This window comes from Electrophorus electricus, chromosome 15, assembly GCF_013358815.1.
Source record: "Electrophorus electricus isolate fEleEle1 chromosome 15, fEleEle1.pri, whole genome shotgun sequence".
In the NCBI taxonomy this organism is placed as follows: domain Eukaryota; kingdom Metazoa; phylum Chordata; class Actinopteri; order Gymnotiformes; family Gymnotidae; genus Electrophorus; species Electrophorus electricus.
Window position 1 is genome coordinate 16,492,450 of NC_049549.1, and position 24,412 is coordinate 16,516,861.

Here is a 24,412-nt window from a genome sequence, read left to right on the forward strand (position 1 = left end):
CTCATATCTGCATGTGCTGCGCTTCACCGCAGCACAATTAGCTGCCCTCTCTAAGGTGATGGCAAAGATGGTATGCTTCTTGTCGCTCGTCTGATACCAAATGAGTCCCGGGCATCTCCTCATCCGCACAAAGCGGCTGCCTGTCCTTTCCAAGAAAACTGAGGTGGCCAGGGATGACATAGGTGGCAGAGCAAAAAGATTCTCATGGTCCGGTAGGCAGCTTCGTGTTCGTGCCCTTCCTCTCAGGTCATGACTCATGTCAACAGCGACACCGAAAAAAGTGGATATTAGGAAATAGGGGGAAGGTGAAAAAATAATTCTGTTGCCCTGTGGCACATATTTAGTTAGGAATAACTAAACGCATGCCCTGGCTTTCTCTGACAGGTCTGGCTTTAATGAGTGGCCCTTGCTCTTCTGGGTATTACTGCATCGGGGAGGCAACTGAGCCCAAACCAACAGATGGCGTTACTGGTGACGTCTGTCCTCCGGGCTTCTACTGCCGTACGTACTGCTCAGTCGCCTGTCTTTCTGCACGCTGACAGCACGGCACACTTTGCTCATGGTCCTGTTCCCGTTAACCAGCTGAGGGCACCAGTGAGCCTGAGCCGTGCCCAGCGGGGACCTTCTCCCCGGCGGCTGGCCTGAAGCGCCAGGCCGAGTGCCAGCCCTGCACGGCTGGTCACTACTGCAGGTCCAGAGGCCTGACGGCTCCCACTGCACGCTGTAGTCAGGGTGAGTGTCCTAGTCTGCTACCCAGTCATTATTACCAAGGCTGATTGTGCTGCAGAAAGAGTTACTGTTATAGAAAGAATGTGTTGAATTTTCGAGTGCTAATGCCCATGCAGCTAAGAAATTCATTTCTCTGTAAGCACATAATGGAATTTCACTTAAATAATGACTTCTGGACTAACACCAGAATCGTTATTCGAGTTTAAGACAGGATTTCTCTCTTTCAACTGCATGCAGTCTCCTTTACAAATATGGGACATACTCAGCCAGGTTGTATTTCCCTCACAGTCCTACCTGTCATGTTGGTGAGGTTACATCACTATTCTCGTTAACTGGGTGACAGGTTACTGGTGTCTGCCCGGTCAGACTGCTGACCTAGCTCTGCCTTGTCCGATGGGTCACCGCTGCCCCTCAGGAAGCTCCGCCCCAGTTCTGTGCCCCTCTGGGACCTACCAGGACCAGTGGAAGCAAGCCAACTGCATAATCTGCGGAGAGGGCAAGGCGTCATTTTCAACAACGACTTGAGCCGCAATGCGTACAAGAGTTGGTGCCGCATTGGGGTTTTTAAATCTTGCTTTTTTTTGGTCACTGTCGTCTTCAGGTTTTTACTGTGATGAGAACGTCACAGCGGCTAATGTGTCACTCCCCCAGCCTTGTATTAAGGGACATTACTGCCCTAAAGGAACAAGCTATGCCACTCAGTTCCCTTGTCCTGTGGGTACCTACAACCCGAGGGAGGGCATGGCCAGCCTAACTGGCTGTCTCCTGTGTCCGTCAGGACACTTCTGCCCTACTTTGGGCCTAGCAGAGCCTGCAGGTAAAACTTTATGGGACATATTTTTTTTGACATCTTTCCGTATTCTTTTGCTGTTCCATTTGCGCTACTATCGAAATGTGTCAAAAGGACGGTCTGTGCCGCTTTTTTTTACCATCTCTATGTTGGTCATAGTATGACTCAAAAATCACTGTTGATTGTAGGACTGTGCTTCTCTGGATACTGGTGTAGGGAGGGCTCCCACACTGCCAGCCCGTCAGGGAGGCTTTCTATACTGCCCATCAGGGAGAGCTCCCACACCGCCAGCCCATCAGCTGCTTCCATAGGTTCACTTTGTCCGGTTGGACACTACTGCCCTAAAGGTACTACCCAAGTCTCATCCATCACAGTCCACGAGAGTCATATACATCATGCAGTCATAAAACGCCTGCACCAAAAAGGACGTATATGATGATAAATGTGTATCCTTTTAGCACATTTGATAAGATATTAATTGGTAAATGATTAATTGGTATAATTGCTCATTTATTATTGTGTGCACCAACCATACTACTGATGGATTGAATATACAAATCATGTTACATTATTTCTAGTCTTAGAATATGGAGGTGTTTCACATTGCAGGCACCAGCAGTCCTGTGCCCTGTCCTGCTGGCACCTGGTCTGACACCACTGGGATAAAGAGTGAGGATGAGTGCCAGCTGTGCCCAGGAGGGTTCTACTGTGCCACCGCTGGCCTCATGGTGCCCTCTGGGCTCTGCTCAGAAGGGTGTGTGCAACACTAAACCCACTCCTTCCCACTTTAACTAAGGCTGTCGACACCTAAATAAAATTGTTTCTTTCTGAAAGGTTTTATTGTGTTGAGAAAGCAAAGATTCCCACACCTACTGACGGGACCTCAGGAAACGTGTGCCCAGAGGGTCATTACTGTCCTCGTGGAACCACTCGACCTATGCCGTGTGATCCGGGGACTTTTATGACTGCCACACAGGCCTCTCAGTGCTGGCCCTGTACTGCTGGCTGGTACTGTGTGGACGGGGCTCAGTTACCATGTCCACAAGGTTAGGTCCATGCACTCATCTCTCACAGTCCTCATGCTGCACATCTAGTAACACCTGCACATTATATGTTCAAACATTGCATAACTGAGCCAGAATGCCATTCTAATGTAAACAGTGCCACACTGTGGAGACAATAAGACACACATTTTATTCAGTATTGTTCTGATCCAGTGTAAAATAATGGTTTACCTGTAGGTTTTTACTGTATGGAGGGCACAGGTTATGACTGGGTGCCTTGTCCACCGGGGACGTACAGTCCTGACCCAGGCCTGAGGGCACGTTCCCAGTGCAGGGAGTGTAATGGTGGACACTACTGCGCTCACCAGAACGCCACCTCTGTCTCCGGTCACTGCTCTGCAGGCTATCACTGCTCTCGAGGAAACATCTCACCCAAGCCCTCCACATGGTCTGCAGGTAGACTGTTAAACAAAATGGCTCGTCCCCGTGACCGTGCCCCGGACCATCTCCATGACGATGCTCATAACTATGTCCATGTCCATCTCTGTGATCATGATTTAAATGAACTTTATTGGACTTTTTTTAGAATAAAACACAAGATGATTTACAAGATGATCGTTATATATTTTTTCATATTTGTCCAGAAATAAGAGTGTTTTCTTTTCTCAGGAGAAGGCGGACCCTGTCCTGTGGGTTATTATTGCCCACAGGGAACCGCTGACCCACAGGCTTGTCCAGAGGGGACTTTTAGCAACAGGACCAGACTAACGTCACAGGTATGCCAGCTCCATGCTCCTGAACCCAGTGTCTTCTTCTTTACATTAACAGACCTCTCAGGGATTTGCGTGAGTTTTGTGTAAAGTGAGCCATGAGTCATGACTCAGACATATTGCTATAGCTTGATAGCGACTCCACTGGTAATGTAGCTCTATATTAGGTCCCACGGCATAGAATCCACTAACAGGATCGTTCCCTCCTTCAGGACGAGTGCGTGCCCTGCTTGCCTGGCCGGTACTGTAACGCCACCGGGCTGACCTCTCCCACGGGGGAATGCTGGGAAGGCTTCTACTGCAAACAAGGAGCTTCGCTCCCAAACGCTTTGAACCGAGACAGCCGAGGAGGACCGTGTCCCACGGGTAGCTCAGGCACACTCGACCGAGGGTGAGTTAAACCTGTCTGCCTCAGCCTCAACCTCACCTCCTTTTCCTGCACACCCCTCCCGCCCCCCACCATCGTCCCGTGCAGGTTATTTTTGTCCCAGAGGATCCAGCGCTCCACAGACCTGTCCACCAGGATCTGTTAGCAACAGTGAGGGCCAGGCCAGATGCAGTCTCTGTCCTCAGGGGTACGCACACATACACACACATACACACACTCCATGACTAGGCAGTTGTGGTGAAATAATCACAGCACATTTTGAAATGGAGCCATATCATAACTGAGCTTTATTCCTCCTTTTGTTCTGTGTAGTTTCTTCTGCCCTGCTAATGGCTCTGCAGTCGAAGGTAGCGAATGCCCAGTAGGTCATTACTGCCCCCCAGGCAGCTCTCTGGAAGATCAGCATCCCTGTCCTCCAGGGACTATTAATCCATATAAAAGAAAGGGCAGTCCGGACGACTGCACACTCTGCCCTCCAGGTACACAAGCGACATGGCCTTAAAGGCATGGCAGCCTGCATTTAAACTGAGCTGCAGTATGTCCCTGTAGGGCTGCTTCATTCATACTTTGCCAATCAGCATCTGCTCAATTGCAGGGTTCTTCTGTGAGGCGTCTGGTCAGGGCACCCCGTCTGGACCGTGTGCCGCAGGACACTTCTGTCTCTCAGGGGCAGTGTCCCCAATACCGGAAGACGGCGTGACTGGTGACCAGTGTCCTCCTGGGTATTACTGCCTCTCAGGCTCCTCCTCTCCACAGCCATGTCCACTAGGTCACTACAGTACCAGAAACAAGAGTACTGAGCTCTCTTCCTGCGTGCCCTGTCCTGCTGGTGAGAGAATTCAGATCAATACATGGCAATACAAAAAGAGGAAAAAAAAATGCCATAGTGTTTCTGCAATTTTCATACAATGATTAGTGCGCACAGGTGACCTTCACAGCTATCTACTTTAAAAAAAAACACATGCACTAGTTTTTTTTTTTTTATCAGTGGAATTCTTCTGTCTTGTAGGATTTGCTTGTTCCAACAGGGGGCTCTCCGCTCCCTCTCATGTCTGCCATGCTGGGTACTACTGCCCACAAGGCCAGAACTCCAGCCAGCCTGCTGACTATGTCTGCTCACCTGGCCATAGGTGCCCTGCACGCAGTCCTGCCCAGATGGCCTGTGCACCAGGGACCTATCAGAGCCTACATGGACAGGTCCGATAAGAGCTAAGATCTTATCTTTGTCTGAAACTGCCCTATCCAGTTAAAACAGCTTTACACTGATCGGGTCCTACAGGCAGAGTGTGTGCTCTGCCTGCCTGGCTTTTTCTGCGCAGGCTCATTTCATCCTGGTACAGGGACTATGGGAGGGTGCAGTACACCTGCCCCATGTCCTCTGGGGCACTACTGCCCGGCAGGTAGAGACATCTGGAATCACACTACAGTGCGCATTAGTATTTGAATAAGAGCCTTTCCCTCTGTAAAGCTCTGCAATCTTTCACAGGTACACAATTTGGGGAGGAGTTCCCCTGTCCAGCTGGTACTTACGCTGCTGAGATAGGCCTGTCGAGTATGGAGCAGTGTACTCCCTGTCCTGCTGGGCAGTACTGTGGCTCTCCTGGCCTGGCCAGCCCTTCTGGAGACTGCTCTCCAGGGTGAGGAACCCCTGCCAAGGACCTCACCTTACCACACAGTTCTACTGAGCCGATCTTTTTCCAAACCTAACACACAATCTCTCCTTCCGGTTTCCGTTAGGTATGCGTGTATGCGAGGCTCCTCCGTCTCACAGCCACCTGGAGACATCACGGGAAGAAAATGCACAGCAGGCTTCTATTGCCCTTCAGGCACCAGCCACATGCAGCCCTGCCCACCAGGCACATTCAGCTCCCTAGAAGGTCTCGTCCCATTTTACGTAACTAAACAATTACTCAGCAAACTGAACAGACCTTGCAGTTTGTGTACTCAGTGTTGTGATGTACAGGGGCAGTATCTCTAACAGAGTGTCAGTCGTGTTCACCGGGGCAGTACTGTGGAGACTACGGACTAAGTGCGCCATCTGGCCCGTGCCGTCCAGGATATTACTGTGTTCTAAGTTCAGCCTCCCCCACGCCTCACCGTAACACGAGCAGTGGTAATGAGCAGTGGTCACACGTTAAGTCAAACCGGGTGTGTGGGAAATGACCCTATTAGCAGTGCACTTCCTTTGTTTCAGAGTGCAATGTGAATGTGTCCGATGCAGAACACCAGGGCTTCGCTGAGGTTCACCTCACCGGTGATGTCTGTACTGCAGGGCATTATTGCCCCTCAGGAAGCTCCCAGCCTCTGCCCTGCCCACCAGGTAGAGCTCTGAACCTAAGCAGACAGTGCACACTAGGAAAGTAAATCTGGCATTCTAATGTGATATCAGAGGAAACTCACACAGATTAGCCCAGAACCAAACACAAAGAGCAAATGATGGGAACTAACAGCAGCTGAACCAACACATGAAACAGCGCATGTTTCCTTCTTTCAATTAAACCTTTAGAAACCAATAAAAGCAGTTTTACAAGCAGAAGAGAACTTAGGCATGTCATCACACGCTACTCTGATTCTAGCTATGATGCTAATTGGTGCCAAAGTTATAGGAGACACATTATTAGGATTTTAGACACAAATTGGTGTATTTGTTTCCCCAAAGGAACATACGTGGGCCAACGTGGTTCTGTCTCTGAGCTTGACTGCGTGCCCTGTGCACCTGGGTTTTATTGTCCCGACTGGGGCCAGAGCTCCGTTGAGTTGGGCTGCCCTGAGGGTTGGTTCTGCCCTGTAGGCTCTGTGACTGGACGTCAGCCTGGTAGGCCTCATAAAGACAGCCAGGCGCTGAATATCCTTCATGTTCCTCAGAGGATGGAGGATAATAACACACTCTCACTACACACTCTTACCACACACTCTCACTGCACACTCTCACTACCACACACTTTTACTACACACTCTCACCACACACTCGTCCCACACACTCTCACTACACACTCTCACTACACACTCTTACCACACGCTCTCACTACACACTCTCACTACCACACACTTTTACTACACACTCTCACCACAGACTTTTACCACACACTCTCACTACACACTCACTACACACTCTTATTACACACTCTTACCACACGCTCTCACTACACACTCTCACTACACACTCACTACACACTTACCACACACTTTTACTACACACTCCCACTACACACTCTTACCACACACTCTCACTACCACACACGTTTACTACACACTCTCACCACACACTCTTACCACACACTCTCACTACACACTCACTACACACTCTTATTACACACTCTTACCATACGCTCTCACTACACACTCTCACTACACACTCACTACACACTTACCACACACTTTTACTACACACTCTCACTACACACTCGTCCCACACACTCTCACTACACACTTTGACTACACACTCTTACCACATACTTTTACTACACACTCTCACTACACACTTACCACACACTCGTTCCACACACTCTCACTACACACTCTTACCACACTCTTACTACGTACTCTTACCGCACACTCTCACTACACACTCACTACACACACTCACTACACACTTTTACTACACACTCTCACTACACACTCTTACCACACACTTTTAGCACACACTCATCCCACACACTCTTACTACACACTCTTACCACAGACTTTTACTACACACTATCACTACATACTCTCACCACACATTCACTATACACACTCACTACACACTCAGTAAATACTTTTACTACACACTCTCACTACACGCTCTAACTGCACACTCTCACTATACACTCTTACCACACACTTTTACTACACACTATCACTACACACTCACTATACACACTCACTACACACTTTTACTATACACTCTCACTACACACTCTTACCACACACTCTTACTACACACTTTTACCACACACTCTAACTACCCACTCTCTCATTAGTAAATCATTAGTTTTTACATGCTAGCAAGTCAACACACTGCATCAGTGCTGCTTTCTGTGTTATACATATGACATGTATTATGCTATGGGCTGTTATGGCTCTTTATAAATGATTAGTATATTAGCTGTTTTGCCTGTCTGGTCAGGTCAGCAATGCCCACCTGGTCATTCGTGCCCATATGGCAGTGCTGAGCCCTCCGTCTGTCCCTCTGGCACCTACCAGTCTCGACCCGCTCAGCCATCCTGCCAGACATGCCCCCCAGGTGAGAGCAGTACAACAGAATTACATCAGGCACAAATAATGACAGTGCAGGTTGTAAGTTCTCATTCTCTCCTGACCCAGGCTTTTACTGTCCAGACGGGGCATCCACTCCCATGCCCTGCCCAGCAGGCACACTGAGTCAGGTGGCAGGGTTGCTGGCTAAACAGGACTGCACTCCCTGCGCTCCAGGATTTTACTGTAACGCTAGTGCACTCACCAGCCCCTCAGGGCCATGTATTGCTGGTCAGTGTCTAATAGTGTTGGTTTTTCTCTTGTGCGAGAGCCTGTGCCCATCTGATCTGCTCCCTCCTTCCCTCCCTCTCTGAAGGGCATTTCTGTTTGTCCGGAGCCACAGAGCCATCCCCAGTCTCTCAGGTGTATGGAGACATCTGCCCATCAGGGCACTACTGTCCTGAGAGTAGCAGTGCTCCTTTGCCCTGTCCTGTTGGGCACTTTCTTCCAGATAAAGGAGCTTCTTCTATTGCTCTGTGCTTGCCCTGCCTTCCAGGCAGGTACTGCCCCACACTTGGCTCCTCTCAGCCATCAGGTAGATCAAACACAGTGTACCAAAGGAATTAATGAGGACCAAAGCATTTTTTTAAATGTGAATGTAAGTTATGTTGTAAGTTATTGGTTGCAGGGTTTTGCACCGCCGGTCACTACTGTACAGGAGGCTCAGAAACTGCAGCTCCGCACGCCAAACCTTCTCAGCGTGTGTGCTTCCGTGACGCCATTCCAGAGTTCTGTGACCTCATTCCAGAGCCCGGCCACTCGGCATACTGTCCCGCACGTCCTGCTCCCACCCCAGGTCTACCCCGCGATGCTGGAAGCATGTATGTGAATTAAACAGTTAATGTGAGGCATTTCTTGTACAGGTGTTTGGTTCGTTCCACAGGCAGCAACGCAGACTGCGGTAGGCGAGTGATGTGCGCAGGCTTTAGAGGAGACATCTGTCCCACAGGTCAGCAGGGGCTTGTTATATGTATTTTGCTCTCTTATATCTGTGATCATACCACTGTTAATAATTTCAAGTAAACGTTGTAGGTGCTTTGCCTTTAGTCATATACTACAGATTACTTAAATGTATAAAAATAACTTTGATTCACATGTGGTTAATTCAGTAAGAATTTAAATACTCTCATATCAAAGCCGACATTCTTCCCTTTAATCTTACTAATGAAATTTTGTTATGGTTTTATTTTTGATCAAATATTGTAAAGTACAGAGTGTGAAATGTGGTGACCCTGTGCAGGGTTCTACTGCCCCGTGGGGTCATCGCTGCCCCAGCTATGTGATGCAGGCTCTCACTGCAATCAGACTGGCCTCCAAACTCCTGCAGCCCTATGTCCTGCTGGCTTTTACTGCCCTAAAGGTTCCTGGAGTCCTTTTACTACACTCTGTCCTGTTGGACACTATTGCCCCAGAGGGACGACTTTGCCCCTGCCCTGCCAACTAGGCACACTGAAGAGTAAGAAAACACTGATCAGAAATAATGCTGTTTTTTTTAATGGGTATTAATGTTTCATGGGTATTCTGAATTAATTCTTATAAACTTTGAACTCAATTCACCTCAATTAACTGTCAGGGAACATCGTTAAAAATTATGAGCTCTTAGGATGCTAAGAGCTCATAATTTTTAACGATGTTCCCTGACAGTTAATTGAAGTTAATTGAATGCTTTTTATTGATCAGTTAAAAACCTGACTCGGAGGTAGCAGTGGTCTTGCGCAATAGGACAGACCCGTTTAGGATCTGGACTGCCAAATAAGTCTGGTCTGCTCTTAGGTACTGCTGGGGGAGGCAGCATAGAACACTGCTCTGTATGCCCATCCGGATATTTCTGTGACCAGAGAGGCCTAACAGAACCCAGTGGTCTGTGCTCGAAGGGCTATTATTGTCCTGGAGGGCAGAATTCCTCTCAGCCTTTAGAGCATAAATGCAGAGTAGGTCACTACTGTGAAGAGGTAAGAACATTTCCCACGCCAGGCATATCCAGACGTGCCACCTTTTCCACTGCATTTATTAACATCAGGAAATGACTTTGTAGGGAAGTGTGAGAGGTCGAGCATGTCCTGTGGGTAGCTACCAGCCTTGTGAGGGCCAGCACGAATGTGAGGTATGCCTTGCTGGCTTCTCCTGCCCTGAGGAAGGTAAGCAGCAACACTTTAACAGAAGAAGTTGGCTGATTTGTTTGATCACGGTTCATGAGCGGGAATGTTCGTTCACCCGAGGTATGACTCATCCAGCCCCATGTGAACCTGGATTCTATTGTCCAGCGGGAACAGCCAATCAGAAGCCATGTCCTGCAGGGACCTATGGAAACAGGTCTGGCATGACTGAAGCATCTGAATGCACCCCATGTGACCCAGGCACATACTGTGCAGGTGCAGGTACTGAATAGAGCCTGAACAATGGCTCTCCTCCACAAGCCGGCTCATAAAGCCAGTCCTAGGTCCCCCTCTGTGGCCATGACTCATTTATGTTTGGATGCAGGAAGTACCTCCCCCACTGGCCCCTGCACTGCTGGCTTCCTGTGCTTTGGTGCGGCTTCACTACCATCCCCTACAGACAATGTGACAGGCTCGCAGTGCCCACCAGGCTCGTACTGTCTCTCTGGGAGCCTTACTCCAACACTCTGCCCCAAAGGCACATTCAGGTACTGAGTGAATATGATGAAAGCTTTACTACAAAGCCCTGCCCCAAAGGCACTGAAAATGTCACGGGAAATGTCTGATTCCCTCTGCAGTGTGCAGCCTGGATTGAAAGATGCAGGGCAGTGCCAGAGCTGCTCCCCTGGCTTCTTTTGTTCGGAACCAGGCTTGTCTACACTTAGTGGTCCCTGCCTGCCAGGTCACTAATCAGAAACCAAACATGCGAAACGTTTGCATTGTTCCCATCTCTTTTATGCTGCGGTCTGTAAATAAATCTTGTTTACTTCTTCAGGCTATTACTGCACTGAGGGATCTCCCACTGCAGCCCCTGTGTCTGCGGCGTTTGGGGATCTGTGCCCTCCAGGGCATTACTGTGGCAATGGCAGCACTGTGCCCACCTCTTGCCCTGCAGGCACTCATCGGCCTGAGAGAGGTGGAAAGGGCACAGGGGATTGTATGCCTTGCCCTGAAGGTAATGCTTCATTTCCACTCTACATTCTGGACTTCTGCCCTCAATCTGAAGTCTGAATTTGGATTATAGGAGGCCGCACACACACTTGATTCTGCAGTCATTTCATAGTACAGGGTGTCTTGGGGACAGTTTCAGCTTTGTGAGTGTTTGTGTTCCTTTTACAGGACTGTTTCAGGATCAGAAAGGGCAAAAGGAGTGTAAACCCTGTCCTCCCGGCTTCCACTGCCCCTCCTCCACCCAACGGTCTGATGGGAGCAGTGCTCCACTAATCTGTCCAGAGGGTTATTATTGTCCAAATGACACACTGTCAGGCAGGCCTGTTCCTTGCCCCAAAGGCACATATAGTAATACTCAAGGCCTTTCAACAGCAGGTGATACTTGTAGTATTTATAGTACTAGAAATCAACTGAATGAAACATTTAACATTTGATAGCTATGAATTCCATATTCATTACTCACACAGTGGCTTTATTGTCTTTGTTTGGTCTTTGGGGTTAGATGAGTGCCTCGTATGTCCGTTGGGCTATTTCTGTGCTTCACACGGACTGGTCCAGCCTTCTGGGCGCTGTGCCTCCGGATTCCTCTGTTTTGTGCGTGCCACAGTTCCTAACCCCAATGACAACGACACAGGCACTCTTTGTCCACCGGGGGCATACTGCCAGCTGGGAGTCAAAACTGGTACAAATAAGTTATCCCAAAGCATCACACTTCACTGTGTTTTGCATGAATAATCTATAGCTGTCTGTTTCACTAGCAATAAGCAGTAAAGGGAGTGATTGAAGCTTAAAGTTATTTATTTGGTGTGTTTACAGGTGACTGCTCTCCAGGCTACTACTGTAATTGGGGATCTAGCAGCCCAGACCAGACACTCTGTCCAGCAGGATTCTTTTGCCCAACAGGCACAGAGAGACCCATTGCCTGTGGGGCAGGGACATTCAGCTCAGTGATGGGGAACAGTGTCAGAGATAACTGTGAACCATGCCCAGCAGGCTACTATTGTCAGGGTGGGTTACTGTTACCATAGGGCTGTCTCCTGGAGGCACCTTTATATTAAAGCCTTCTTTAGATATCGGCTTTAAATCTGCACCTTTAAAATTTAGGCGAAGGGGTGGTGGAACCTGCTGCGTGCCCCCAGGGGTTTTACTGCCCCTTAGGCACAGTGATTGGCACAGAGTTCCCATGCCCACAAGGGACAGTGCGTCCTCTGCCTGGAGCCTCTAGTGAAGAGGACTGCTTACCATGCCCTTCAGGTTACACTGTTACTACCACAATTATCTAATAAAAGTGATGTTATAGATAAGTGAACTAATGATGCTCTCTATATATGTAGGCATGTTCTGTGCTTCTCCTGGGCTTTCCGAGCCTACTGGGCACTGCCAGGATGGATACCACTGCCCCCCTGGAGCCATTAGCCCCAATGCCACAGGACAAACAGTATTTTGAACATCAGTCACATGCACATTGAAATTGACCTTATAGTTGTCTAATATAGGCTTTGTCCAGGAGATGGTGCTAGAAAGCAGCTGTAGCTAAAACTATACGAGTATCTACAAAAGCACTGCTTGTCCAGCATAGGTTGGTGATTTCCTTGCTCAGACACAACTGATTTAACCCCTCAGTACCCCTCACTACATTTAGTAGCGTAAGAACAGGAGAAACTCCAGCCTGAAGACCAATTATTCTATTCTAAAGTCTTTTCTGAAAGAGGTGCAAAGGAACACACTTTTAATATGCAGTCTCACACTGATTCTGCTGTCCTTAAATCCCAGGCATTCTTGGAGCTCTGCAGCACCTTTTCTGCCCCTTGATGGACAAAACCTCAGATGAGCAACTTTAATTTGGTTTTAATCTCACTTGCCCCAATGCTTTTGTGCTTTGCAGATGGAATCTGTTAGTAATAACGTGTGCCCTCCTGGACACTACTGCCCAGTTGGCACTGGTTACCCTTTCCCGTGCCCTGCTGGCACATTCTCCAGCACCCCAGGCTTAAGCAGAGTGGAGCAGTGCCAGCCATGCCCACCGGGCCACTTCTGTGAGCAGCCTGCGATGGTCCGACCCTCCGACGCTGTGCTCTGTGATGCTGGGTAATCCCGTCTATTCCAGGAGCTATATGCGAACGCCTGACTTAAACACACCCACATCCATTTGAGTTTGGTGTTCTGTATGCACTCGTAGGCTACTAATGGACTTTAGTGGATACACTTCTGTCCCCCAACCATCATTTATCTTTTGCACAAAACCCTTTTGCTCAGGCTGCAAACTGAAACCCTATCTGTATGTAGTTGACAGCATAAAAATGGTGGCTAGGCAGCAGTATAGAAAAGGGAGAAAGACCTGTATCTTCATGACTGATGCATTTGGTGCTCTTGCTTAGGTATGTGTGTCTGGGCGGCAGTCGCAGTGCTCGTCCGGTAGATGGTCTAGAGGGATACCTTTGTCCTAGTGGGTATGGTTGCTCCATTGGTACCTCTGCGGAAGTGCCTTGTCAGCCTGGCACCTATAGCAGTGCCCCCGGGGCAGCCCACTGTCTCCCTTGCCCAGCTGGCACTATGTGTCCCTCTTCAGCCACTCAGGAGCCTTCCCCATGCCCTAAAGGTGTGTTGGTCTCTCTTTAGTCCTGTATCATGTAAGATGTGATGTGTATAGTTGTTGTCTGGAATATGGCCATTGTATGCTTTTATAGCCTCACAGAGATAATCAATATTCCAGCCTTTACAATCCAATCCTGTGTCTGGTGATTGATTTGGTGATAATCACATTTTTATACAAGCGTGACATAGTGCGTTCGATACTCGATGTAACACTTATTTCCATGTTGCTTGCATCAGGTCATTTCTGTCCTGCTGGTAGTGCCACAGGCCTGCAATGCCCAGCGGGAACTCTTGGTCTGGTCAGCAGGGCTCAGTCTGAGGATGCCTGCGTGGCCTGCCCAGCTGGTCTCTACTGTGGCCTCCCTGGCGCCTCTCAGCCACAAGGTCTGATGTCACCAGAGGAGTAATAGTGTTTCTCACAATATTCTCTGTTATTAGCTCTGTATGGATCCAAATAATCAATGGTCATTTGTCTCATTTGTTTAAGTCATCTGACTTATTTAACTTATTCGTGTGTTATAGGTCCATGCCAGGAAGGATATTTTTGCCAGAGTGGCTCTTCACATCCAGCCCCACTGAACACATCCAATGTCCTGAGGAATGGCCCCTGCCCACAGGGCCACTTCTGCCCCTCAGGCACCCTCTCACCACTGCCCTGCCCAGCAGGCAGCGTTCGTAATCTCACTGGTGAGTAAGCACTAGTAAACTAGTCATAACTAGGCACTGTGGCTATCACAGTATAGTGCGAGCCATAGCAACCATGCACTCATGAACTCCACAGGTGGGTCTTCCATAGAGAGCTGCCTGCCCTGTCCTTCTGGGTATTACTGTGCCAGCGAGGGCCTAGATTCTCCCAGTGGTCCCTGTGCTGCGGGCTTCTACTGCCCTGCAGGTTTCTCCTCCACCACACCTCACCCTTTCCTCTGTCCTAAGGTCAGCCCCATCTTCACATAGCCTGCCTCTCTTAAGGTAATCAGAGCCTAACAGGCTGTTGACTGACAGACTGTCCTCTCTCAGGGCCACTACTGTCCCTCGGGCTCTGCCCTGGCCTTGCCCTGTCCCATGGGACAGTATCAGCCCAATCCAGGCTCAGACAGCTGCATACCATGCCGCCCAGGCTTCTACTGTGAAGAAGTAGTATTGGGAGACCCTTTACCATGCCCCCCTCACTCCTACTGCCCAGCAGGTATTTACATAGCAAATACTGATATCAATGTTGTCCATACACACAGCTGTAAATATGTGCACGCTTCTTTGATTTTGTATATGCAGCTACTATGGTGCCACGGCTCTGCCCCAATGGCACTTATACTCCTCCCAATATAGGAGGTCTGCAGGATGAGAGAGAGTGCCTGCCCTGCCCCTCAGGAAGGTTCTGCAGGTAACTGCATCCACAAAGCTGCGCTCTCTGCCTGCAGGGTCATTTGCCGTTTTGTGGAAGAATACTCAAAAAAAAAAAATACACGAGCCATCTCCTTGGGTCATAGGGGCGGTCGGATCCAAGGGCCGTGCGCCGCTGGCTATTGGTGTGTGTCTGGAAGTTCTGAGTTGTCCCCGCAGGGCACCGTCCTGCACAACAGAAGCCAGTGTGAGTGGCGCCTACAGTGTGCTGGGCCCTGTCCTGCTGGTAGGTCACTGAGGACACTGTCCTAAATTAGACTATTTGCTGGATATGACCCAATACACAGTGATACGACCACACAGAGTAGCACAGGTTCATTCTGAGACAGGGTGAGATTCACAGGCTCTTGCGTCACAGAACGCGAAGGTGTGACTTTCTGTGTCGGCAGGGTTCTATTGTCCAGAGGGCTCAGAACGACCTCAAGCCTGCCCTGCTAATACTTTAAAAGAAACTGTGGGAGGAAGGAGCATAAATGATTGCCTTCCCTGCCCATCAAGACACTGGTGCAAAGAGGGTAAGACAAACCCAGTCCTGCAAATGATGTGTTGTCTACTAAACCGATCTTTCAGATTCTACCTACGAAGACCACTTTATGAGCGGATTCTAAAACTCCACAGCGTTGATTCCACACTCTAGTATGCAGTGGTAAGGAAATCTGTACCTCAATCCTCCATGTAGGTGATCCTGTGCTCTACATGTGTCCGGAGGGTCATTACTGTGATGGCATAATTGATTATGAGTCTAAGGGTAGGCCTGGTCCAAAGGAGTGTCCCCAGTTCACCTACCGTCCCACCGCTGGGGCCGGGAGTAAAGGGCACTGTGTCACGTGCCCCCCCGGAACTTTCTGCAATGCTACAGGTCAGACACCCACATAGCTGCATTTAGGTGCATTACATTTTTAAACTGTGCAAGAATAATAGTGGCTGTATAGTAGATCATGTTCAGTCAGATAGAAGACGTTTTGATGTATTGATCCTTGAGGTCAGTGCTTAGATCTTAGAAACATTATAAATGAATAAAAGATCTAGGTTATTCTTAGAAATTATAAATTATAATTATAAATTATAAATTAGAATGATCTAGGTCAGTTTTTGGGTCAGGTCCCTTTGTGTCCTTTTTGTAATAAAAGACATTTTTTCCAGGTCTCACTGATTTCTCCAGTTTTCCCTGCCCCTCTGGTTACTGGTGCAGTGGGACAGGCCTGCCAGTCCCCTGCCCTGCAGGCACCATGAGCGCACTACCAGGGGCAGCTTCTGCCAGCCAGTGTGAGCCCTGTGCAGCTGGTACCTTCTGCCCTGACCCTCGCCTTACAGGCCAGCCTAACACTGCAGGTATTCCATGCAGAGCATCGTACCAGTGCCCCACAGGTAGGTTCACGCTTGCTTTCTTTCTTATTGACCAGGTTTCAGAGTGTGGCTGAAAACCTGGGATCATTTGTACTAATGAACTTAACAGGATCAGCGGTGGAGACCTTGTGCAGAGCAGGTTCATTCTGCAGACCACAAACTGGGGAACCTACACCATGCCCTGCTGGCTACTACTGCCCTGAAGGCTCACGCACCTACAATACACCCCAGCAAGTGTATGCCAAATTTAATCTCTCCTGATGTATTTACATTTTCAGTAATAATGACTAATACAAAAATTAATGCAAACAAAATAAACAAAACAAAACTGTTAATGGTTGATGTAGCGATGGTTCTCTCGCCAGTTGCACATACCCACATTACTGCCCAGCCAACAGCTCTACAACGCTCTCCTGTGATGGTGGGTTCATGCCCTTGAACACCAGTGGCCCGAGGGTTTCTCACAACACTGCCTGCATCCTGTGTAAGGCAGGGACCTATCGGCCAAGCCACTCGCCTCACTTGCACTGCTTCACCTGCCCACCAGGCTACCACTGCCCTCCAGGTTAGGCTCCTCACATGGGCATCTGTAGTGGGAGCCACACACATGAGCCATGGTTGACAGCTGTGGAACATGATTGTCACAGTATTATGTGACATTATTTTTTGGTCCTATTTGGTCTACGGGTACAACAATAATTGTGGTTAAAATGAACTGCTCCTCAGGTGCAGACCACTTTAGTGGTCAGTCATGTCCAGTGGGGCACATTTGCCCACTGGGGTCTTCCAGCCCTGTCCCATGCCCTCCAGGCACCTACGGGAACCGCACCAATGCAGAGCTCCTTGAGGAGTGCCACCAGTGCCCTCCAGGCACATTCAACCACCTGCACGGCCAGAGAGCCTGCTTCCCTTGTGGGAGCTCCTCCACGTCAGGCCGAGGTCTCTGAGCAACCACAGCATGTGTCAACCACATACCATGGACCTTTTTAGCTTAAACTTTGCTATGCTGAATGCCTGCACTGATGCCATAATGTGGGGTTTCTCTGTCCTCTCTCCAGGGGCAGCCTCGTGCACGTGCATGGGCAAACACCGGGCATTTCAACGGTCTGACGGTTCCTGTCTGTGCAAAGCTGGCTATGTCTTCTATGACGAACTGGACTTCAAGAGTTCCAGCGCTGACAGCGACCTGGACTGCCAGCCCGAGGTCAGAGACAGGCGCTCACTCGGACTCTGTACATACGAGTCCTCTGCTTCCTAAAGTAAATGTGTATCGATGCTAATGTAAAGTCCAATGAAGATGTGAATTCCCTAAAGGTGAATAAACGCTGTGGAGCTGGACAAGTGAGACTGGCTTCCTCCCAAGAGTGTGTTTCCCCCTCTCAATACTCCTGTAACATTACCTGTGGACCTCAGGGTGGGAGTTTGGACGTAGGCTTGGGCGTGTGAGTTTACTGCCATTGCATTATGAGGTGATGGTTTCCAGTGCATGTGAACGGGACGGAGACCTGAATGTCGTCCTTTCTGCAGCTGTCACTGTGAGGTGTATGTGTCAGCAGAGGAGCTGTGCGATGCCTTGTGTATGTCTACACTGCCGCTGCTGTCTGTCCGACTGTCTTCAGATGGACAACTGCTGCTTAGGATTAAAGAAATTGATGAAAGCAGGACCTGGAGCAGAGTGAGCACTGTGTGTGTGGGGTGGGGTGGGGTGGGGTGGGGTGGGGTGGGGTGGGGTGGGGTGTGGTGGGGGGTTTCTAGACTTGATGGATGGATGCATCTTGTATTGATTGCTAAAATCATTCTTGGTCTTGTGACCTTGCATATCTCTTCAGAAGCTGCTGCATGTGCTGGGGCCTGACGCTCACGTCAGCAACATCGGAAACCTCCACTTTGTCCAGTTCTCCACAGAAGGACTGTTTGGTTGGATTTTAAAGGACATTGCACTGATTGACACCTTTTTGTCAGGTACCTTCAGCAGATCTCTCATAGTTTAGTTCATGTATTTAGTGTTTAGTGTTAGTATCTAGCATGTACTAAATACTAATATTTAGCAACTATTTAACAGTTTTTAATTGGTCACTTACACACTCTTAATAACTAAACATCCCAAACTATGATGCCATCTATGGAAAGACAGACCCATTTCCCAAAACTGGAAACACTGTATTTTCACACGATTCAGATTTGTTGATCTTTCCGTGAAAAACTGCACACAATTCCCTTCATATATCACTGGCTGTACCATGTGTTCATTTAGAAAGCACTGGCATTCAGTGTTATCAACTCAGATCATCACAGCTCGAACCCAGTCAACGCACAGCTCCCCAGGTGGAAACACTCAGAGTCCGGATTGTCTACACACCAATCAGAGCCTCAGGTTAGATATATAAGAACACCATCGGTCAGTTCCCTAGTTTTGGAACAATGGATCCACAAACGTGCTGAAAGAGGAAGAAGAAGACAAAGACCATGGGGACAGATATTTTCTGATGAGACAATGCGGGACACAGAGCGCAGCCTTTGTAAGCCGACCTATAGAGGAATGGGTAGGTCGTTTACACGGCACTCTGTAGTACTGTATGCTGTCTGAAATGCATGTCGCAGTTACAGTGAGGAGTTACTGTGGGCTTCTATTACACTGCTGTATTGCTCCAGTTACAGTAAAGAGTTACTTATTCTCCTTTGGAATTGCTGTATGCTCCAAATTTGCAAAATGGATGGTTTTCTGTGATCCTATCAGGACTTCTATTTTTACAGAGCTGAGAGATGACCTAATGGAGGCAGAAGAAAGCTATTTTCAGAAAAGTGAGAGATGGAAAATTGTCAGTATGGTCATAGCCAACGGTACATTTGCTTGAATGAGATAGAAAGGAGTGTTATTGAGGACTATAACAGTACTACAGTACTATACTATACTATACTATACTATACTATACTATACTATACTAAGACTATACTATACTATACTAAGACTATACTATATTATACTATACTAAGACTATACTATATAATAACAGTACTATACTAGTACTATACTATATTATACTATACTAATATACTATACTATATTATACTATACAAATACTATACTACATTATACTATACTATATAGTATGTGTAAGTATGGTTTTTCATACTGTAAAAACTCAAGTATTTGAGTACCTTTATGTATTACGGCAATATATACTGTGCACTATGCAATGGTCTGCTTTTGTGTACTACAGTAACGAGTGCTCATTTACTGTACTGCATTTGAGTTCTTTCGCAGTGTAGTTTCCATGGTGTTGCTCTAGTTGCAGACTGGTTCATGAACTGATTCAGAATCATGACGGTGGAAGGTCTGCAAACGAGACCCCTACATCCATGCTCATCTACTCCTGGCAATTGGGGGGGGGGGGTTGCTTGTGATGATGATGAGGATGAAGATGATGTTGAAGATGATGATGATGAGAATCTCTGGCCTGACCCGGCCCAGAGGTGGCATGCCCTGGCAGAATAAATGTGATTTTCATTCTTTATGTATAAGCTGTTTCTTTTTTGTCATTAGCATATATTTAATATATTATTTTACTTTATTCTATGTCCTTTATCAGTTGCATATTTTTATAGTACATTTACTTTTTCACTCAGTTTCCACCTTATTTGAGTGTAGTACACTGAGGAATTTTTAAAAAAATGAAAATCTGTTGAATCTTAATATTGTTTTCATGATATATAGAGGAAAAGCACAAGTGCCATCACTCGTCGCAGTAACAGGTTTTTGCGGTAGTGTTCTGAATCAATCTCTCCGGTGGGTAATGATTATTTTGTACGTGTATTTGATGCTTTTGTGTGATGTCTGAAGGCAAAGTTTGGTTTAGATATACACTTACATCATTTTAACTGGAGAGATTTGCTTTGACATGGAAGTTTGAAATTTGTGAAGATTACTGTGTTATGCACATGTGTGTATAGTTTTGGGAAATGGAGCATCATTTCAAGAGATGTGTATTAGTACTCAAAAAACCCTGTAATGGATGCTTTAGTACAAATCGTTGCGTTTCAATAGTCATTAATTTTTCTATTAAGAACCATTTGAAATTCTGGATGGAAATCATAGAGAGAGAAGGCACCCCATTGAGGAAGAGTTCCTGATGTCCAGGCCCCTATCTCGCATCCGCAACCCCATAGCCTGCCTGTCTCCCTCCGACATGCTCATCTTCCAGATAACTATCAACTTCACTGGTAAGCATATTTGCACCAGCGATGTCTCTCTTAAATACCCAGACAAGAATATGTGTATTGTGTTTAATGTTTCTCATGATCTAGACCGCCTGCTCAGCCACTTCCCAGTCTATCAGAAGGATCATTTATTCAGCAGTAACCCGGCCTGGGACTTTGGCTCTTTCCGACGTTTGTCGCGCCTCATCAGACATTCCCGCATCAACTCCACCAGGTGTGCTTGCCGACATCTACAAAAGTTGTCGAACGTGACTTATGCAGAAGAGCTAACACGCTGCTCTGAAGCGATTTGGGTGCAGATGTGTCTACGCTGTCTCTGCCTTCTGCCCAGGTTCGCGCATGTGTTCTCTGAGCCCGGGCAGTATGTGTTTACGGACAACGCGGTGCCAGACTGGAGCCTGGTCGTGGTGGTGAGAGACGTAGGCACGGAGTGCGACCGTGCCACCTTCCAGCCTGCCTCTCCGGCCCAGCTGGTGCGCCACGGGGTCATCAGGAAGCAGCGCCTCAACCTCCTGCCTGACTGGGTCACTATCACAGGTACATGTTCGCTCCAGCCAGCTGACTCCACTACCACAACACTCCAATGGTGGACTCAGCAGCCGAGGACCTGTTTTCAGAATGTGCTAACTGAAAATAGTGGATATACTGCAGGCCTGACTTGGCTGGGTGGTTATCTGCAGGGATCTTGATTCTGTTGCTGGTGCTTGTAGTCGTGACAACCGTGTCTGCCCTACTGCTGGGGTCTAACCGAACAAGTCTCATTGCTCATGGAAGACCCAAGCCCAAATGGCGCAGCCTGGGACAACCTAGTGTTCCTGCCGAGTACATTTACAGCGGAGAGCCGTGAGTACACAGCTGGGGCAACGGTGGGTCAAAATAAGTCACATGACTCTGAACGGTCTGTGGTTTTATTTTTGGTTTTTTTGCACTGCAATGTGGACAGCAGTGGACCGGCAGGACTCCGGGGGGCAGGTGAGGGTGCAGAAGCAGAGGAAGCTGCTGTATGCACAGGTGACCAACCACCATTTCACCAACACTTGATATGCATTGGAACAGTGCTCTAACTGATTCTGTCCAAATGCCAGGGAAGCTGTGTGTGCAGGTTGAGAGCGCATTGATGAAACGCAACACAATGAAACGCAATGCGTTGATGAAATGAAATGTGTTCTTTGCAACGTGTTCTCTCCAATAGGATGTAAGAAGACACTAATGGAGCTGGAGGAGTTCAACGTGAAAACGCTGTATGATAAACTGGAGGACCAGAACCTGCACATAGCATCACAGCTTGCCAAGCACCGCAAAGACACACAGGAGTTCTACAGGAACATCTGCCAGCAGACTGACGCCCTGCAGGTGAGCGACAGGACTAGGCAGGGCACCTCTGAGGTCTTAGTCGTGGTATTAGCGGGATTGCTTTTTAATGGACTTGGGCTCCTTCAGGACATCTTGGAGAACATGGAACCCTCAAAGGCTATCGAATGGAAGAAGATGATGGAGAATGATACACAAGCCAAGAAAGAATTGATCCGTGGTACGGTGGTCGAGATAAATATGTGAACTACTGGACTGACTGCTGCTGTTGGACTTTGGGTACTGACGTGTGTGTGTGTGTGTGTGTGTGTGTGTGTGTGTGTGTGTGTGTGCGTGCGTGCGTGCGTGCATGCGTGCGTGCGTGCGTATGTGCGTGCGTATGTGCGTGTGCGTATGTGCCTGTGTGTGTGTGTGTGTGGCTTTACGAACAGTGGAGCCATGGCTAGGCTTGACAGAAGCTGTCATCAGATCTTTAGAGGCAGTGTTGTGCGGTTTGAATAGAGAAAACACAGCAGCCAGCAGGCACAGAGACACTGCAGAGAGTGAGCGCCACACCAGCTACACCCAGGTCATCCATCCGGCCCACCTGGGACCACGCAGTTACCTGCGTCCAATGCCAAACCATCTTGTACTCTTCAGTTTCTGAAACAGTGTTTATATAAAGCCATGGGTCTATGATCTTCTATAGATTTCCTCGGCTGACATGAGCAAAATGAAAATCAGGCCTGACACAGAGGTGACTTCCAGTGATCCAAGTAGGTGAAAATGATAGCCCAGAGATCCCGTCCACACACGCACCTCATTGGACATCCCCACGTGCTCATCACAGATGCGTTCGCACATCACATTCTGTCAGCAGGCCAGTCGAGCACCGCAGCCTATGTGAGTGAGGAAGATCTGGGCAAGTTGGTGGCGTTGACCCCCCTCACCAGGACCCTCCAGGACATCCAGCAGAGGCTACAGGCACTCGGCCACACGCCCAGAGCAGAGCAAGAGCTGAGTATGGCATTCAGTTTAGCCTCTTCAGAGGAAGCAAATGGTGTTGGAAAAGCAGCATCAGATATCCGTATAATTACGGCAGCCTACTTATATATTGTAGAGTGATAGATAGATAAATGCATTCAGAGTTCATTTGGAAAGAGTCCAGTAATTTGCATTCGTCCATCTTTTATTCCAGATTAAATCACATGAATAATTCCAGATTCAGATGCTATGGTGAATGTTAATCTTTGTGATTCATGTCTGCTTGCTTCCCTCACCAGTAATACCCAATGACGCAGCAGATGGTCAGCCAGCGCACCTGATCCCTGTTGCCCTTGACAACCTCCCCCCACGGTGCTTTGCGGTCTTCCTGTTTGGTTGCCAGGTTGCGAGGCTTCTGAGCAGCGAGTGCTCCTTCCCCACCATCATGCTGCTGCCAGCCAGGGCTCTACCGCTCACACGCGCATGCTTCCCATGTGCCTGCTGCCATGGTAACGTCTACTACGACACGCCCAACCAGATCCTGTATGTCCTCGAGAGCAAGCTCCAAAATGCCGGGGAGTTTGTCTCTGTACTCTTACACTCCATGGCCTACATTAGTTCAGGTATTAGTCCTCCCTAAACAACCTCTAGTTTATTTCCATGAATAAACTGATTGATTAGGTTTTGATCAGTTCACTCAATACCTAGGTTTTTTTTTAACCCTTCCAGGCTCTGCTCCAAAAGACGTCAGTAGGGCTCTCCATCTGGCTATATCTGCCCTCAGCACACAGCTATTCCATGTCTCCTTCGCGCCGGAGCGATTGAAAGACGAGGTCAGAACATACCTGTGCGCCAGGTAAACTCACCTGAGATACCTGCAGAAATACATGTTATGACACACATGTTTTTTCAGTTGGACGAGGAGAGTTCCCAGGTCGCCTTTGGAACATTAGTGGAGGACTTCCTCAGCATTCAGGTTCCTACAGAAACCCAGTTTTCTCCGGCTCTGCTGGCAGAACGGTGTGTTCTCCCCCCTACTTACATATCCACTACAGTTACATGAGTATTCAGTGTGGCCATACCCTAATCCTTCCCACTGATAACAGCTTGCAGGACTACAAGTACTTCAAACTGGAGCAGCTCCTGTTGGAGTTGAAACCACCTCCGCCCAAGAGATCCACACACAGTAAGAGAGCAGCAGAGAGCAGGAGGGATAATCTCATCATGAATGCTAAAATAAAAAAAACCCTAAAAGGTGGTTTAAGTTTAGGAAACACTACTTTTATCTTTATCTCAGGTCCTGGACAGACGGGTCTTAAAATGCCCGTGCAGGTGAGTTGGACGCCATGCACATGCAGATTGCTTTTATAATGATGTGTCCAGACGGCTGAGAGCATGGGTTGATGTGTTTCTATCAGGTACTTTGTGCGGAGCAGGAACTAGAGCGCCTTAATGAAGTTTACCAACAGCTCAGCTCACGCCTTTCTGGTACAGTGCACACGGAAGAGAGCCAATTACATCTCAACAAAGCCCTACAGGTAACTGACACCTGG

At 48.2% G+C, this 24,412-nt stretch overlaps 1 protein-coding gene across 1 annotated transcript in view; it reads left to right on the forward strand.

Annotated features, from left to right (window-relative positions):
- Positions 1-24,412, forward strand: part of LOC113579608 — a 38,166-nt gene that overhangs the window by 9,317 nt on the left and 4,437 nt on the right. Inside the window, exons 29-99 of the mRNA XM_035533965.1 lie at positions 385-501; positions 583-732; positions 1,073-1,225; positions 1,331-1,546; positions 1,708-1,866; positions 2,129-2,273; positions 2,354-2,565; positions 2,761-2,979; positions 3,193-3,299; positions 3,506-3,659; positions 3,769-3,868; positions 3,994-4,160; positions 4,277-4,510; positions 4,691-4,878; positions 4,961-5,081; positions 5,168-5,318; positions 5,419-5,558; positions 5,645-5,794; positions 5,876-6,001; positions 6,341-6,496; positions 7,790-7,906; positions 7,987-8,148; positions 8,234-8,452; positions 8,546-8,713; positions 8,801-8,866; positions 9,158-9,373; positions 9,691-9,869; positions 9,953-10,055; positions 10,137-10,295; positions 10,399-10,561; positions 10,652-10,755; positions 10,849-11,028; positions 11,193-11,399; positions 11,527-11,706; positions 11,841-12,032; positions 12,129-12,278; positions 12,359-12,462; positions 12,910-13,112; positions 13,403-13,623; positions 13,857-14,003; positions 14,142-14,306; positions 14,401-14,552; positions 14,637-14,805; positions 14,892-15,000; positions 15,107-15,246; positions 15,410-15,535; positions 15,700-15,879; positions 16,164-16,388; positions 16,477-16,603; positions 16,733-16,932; positions 17,094-17,306; positions 17,426-17,571; positions 17,682-17,809; positions 17,895-18,042; positions 18,197-18,329; positions 20,433-20,588; positions 20,673-20,799; positions 20,917-21,122; positions 21,266-21,428; positions 21,529-21,596; positions 21,778-21,938; positions 22,026-22,116; positions 22,328-22,464; positions 22,585-22,651; positions 22,753-22,896; positions 23,159-23,482; positions 23,589-23,692; positions 23,773-23,879; positions 23,966-24,045; positions 24,157-24,191; positions 24,278-24,397. Of these exons, the coding sequence (XP_035389858.1) occupies positions 385-501; positions 583-732; positions 1,073-1,225; positions 1,331-1,546; positions 1,708-1,866; positions 2,129-2,273; positions 2,354-2,565; positions 2,761-2,979; positions 3,193-3,299; positions 3,506-3,659; positions 3,769-3,868; positions 3,994-4,160; positions 4,277-4,510; positions 4,691-4,878; positions 4,961-5,081; positions 5,168-5,318; positions 5,419-5,558; positions 5,645-5,794; positions 5,876-6,001; positions 6,341-6,496; positions 7,790-7,906; positions 7,987-8,148; positions 8,234-8,452; positions 8,546-8,713; positions 8,801-8,866; positions 9,158-9,373; positions 9,691-9,869; positions 9,953-10,055; positions 10,137-10,295; positions 10,399-10,561; positions 10,652-10,755; positions 10,849-11,028; positions 11,193-11,399; positions 11,527-11,706; positions 11,841-12,032; positions 12,129-12,278; positions 12,359-12,462; positions 12,910-13,112; positions 13,403-13,623; positions 13,857-14,003; positions 14,142-14,306; positions 14,401-14,552; positions 14,637-14,805; positions 14,892-15,000; positions 15,107-15,246; positions 15,410-15,535; positions 15,700-15,879; positions 16,164-16,388; positions 16,477-16,603; positions 16,733-16,932; positions 17,094-17,306; positions 17,426-17,571; positions 17,682-17,809; positions 17,895-18,042; positions 18,197-18,329; positions 20,433-20,588; positions 20,673-20,799; positions 20,917-21,122; positions 21,266-21,428; positions 21,529-21,596; positions 21,778-21,938; positions 22,026-22,116; positions 22,328-22,464; positions 22,585-22,651; positions 22,753-22,896; positions 23,159-23,482; positions 23,589-23,692; positions 23,773-23,879; positions 23,966-24,045; positions 24,157-24,191; positions 24,278-24,397 (10,856 nt within the window). The remainder of the gene's footprint in view (positions 1-384; positions 502-582; positions 733-1,072; positions 1,226-1,330; positions 1,547-1,707; positions 1,867-2,128; positions 2,274-2,353; positions 2,566-2,760; positions 2,980-3,192; positions 3,300-3,505; positions 3,660-3,768; positions 3,869-3,993; positions 4,161-4,276; positions 4,511-4,690; positions 4,879-4,960; positions 5,082-5,167; positions 5,319-5,418; positions 5,559-5,644; positions 5,795-5,875; positions 6,002-6,340; positions 6,497-7,789; positions 7,907-7,986; positions 8,149-8,233; positions 8,453-8,545; positions 8,714-8,800; positions 8,867-9,157; positions 9,374-9,690; positions 9,870-9,952; positions 10,056-10,136; positions 10,296-10,398; positions 10,562-10,651; positions 10,756-10,848; positions 11,029-11,192; positions 11,400-11,526; positions 11,707-11,840; positions 12,033-12,128; positions 12,279-12,358; positions 12,463-12,909; positions 13,113-13,402; positions 13,624-13,856; positions 14,004-14,141; positions 14,307-14,400; positions 14,553-14,636; positions 14,806-14,891; positions 15,001-15,106; positions 15,247-15,409; positions 15,536-15,699; positions 15,880-16,163; positions 16,389-16,476; positions 16,604-16,732; positions 16,933-17,093; positions 17,307-17,425; positions 17,572-17,681; positions 17,810-17,894; positions 18,043-18,196; positions 18,330-20,432; positions 20,589-20,672; positions 20,800-20,916; positions 21,123-21,265; positions 21,429-21,528; positions 21,597-21,777; positions 21,939-22,025; positions 22,117-22,327; positions 22,465-22,584; positions 22,652-22,752; positions 22,897-23,158; positions 23,483-23,588; positions 23,693-23,772; positions 23,880-23,965; positions 24,046-24,156; positions 24,192-24,277; positions 24,398-24,412) is intronic.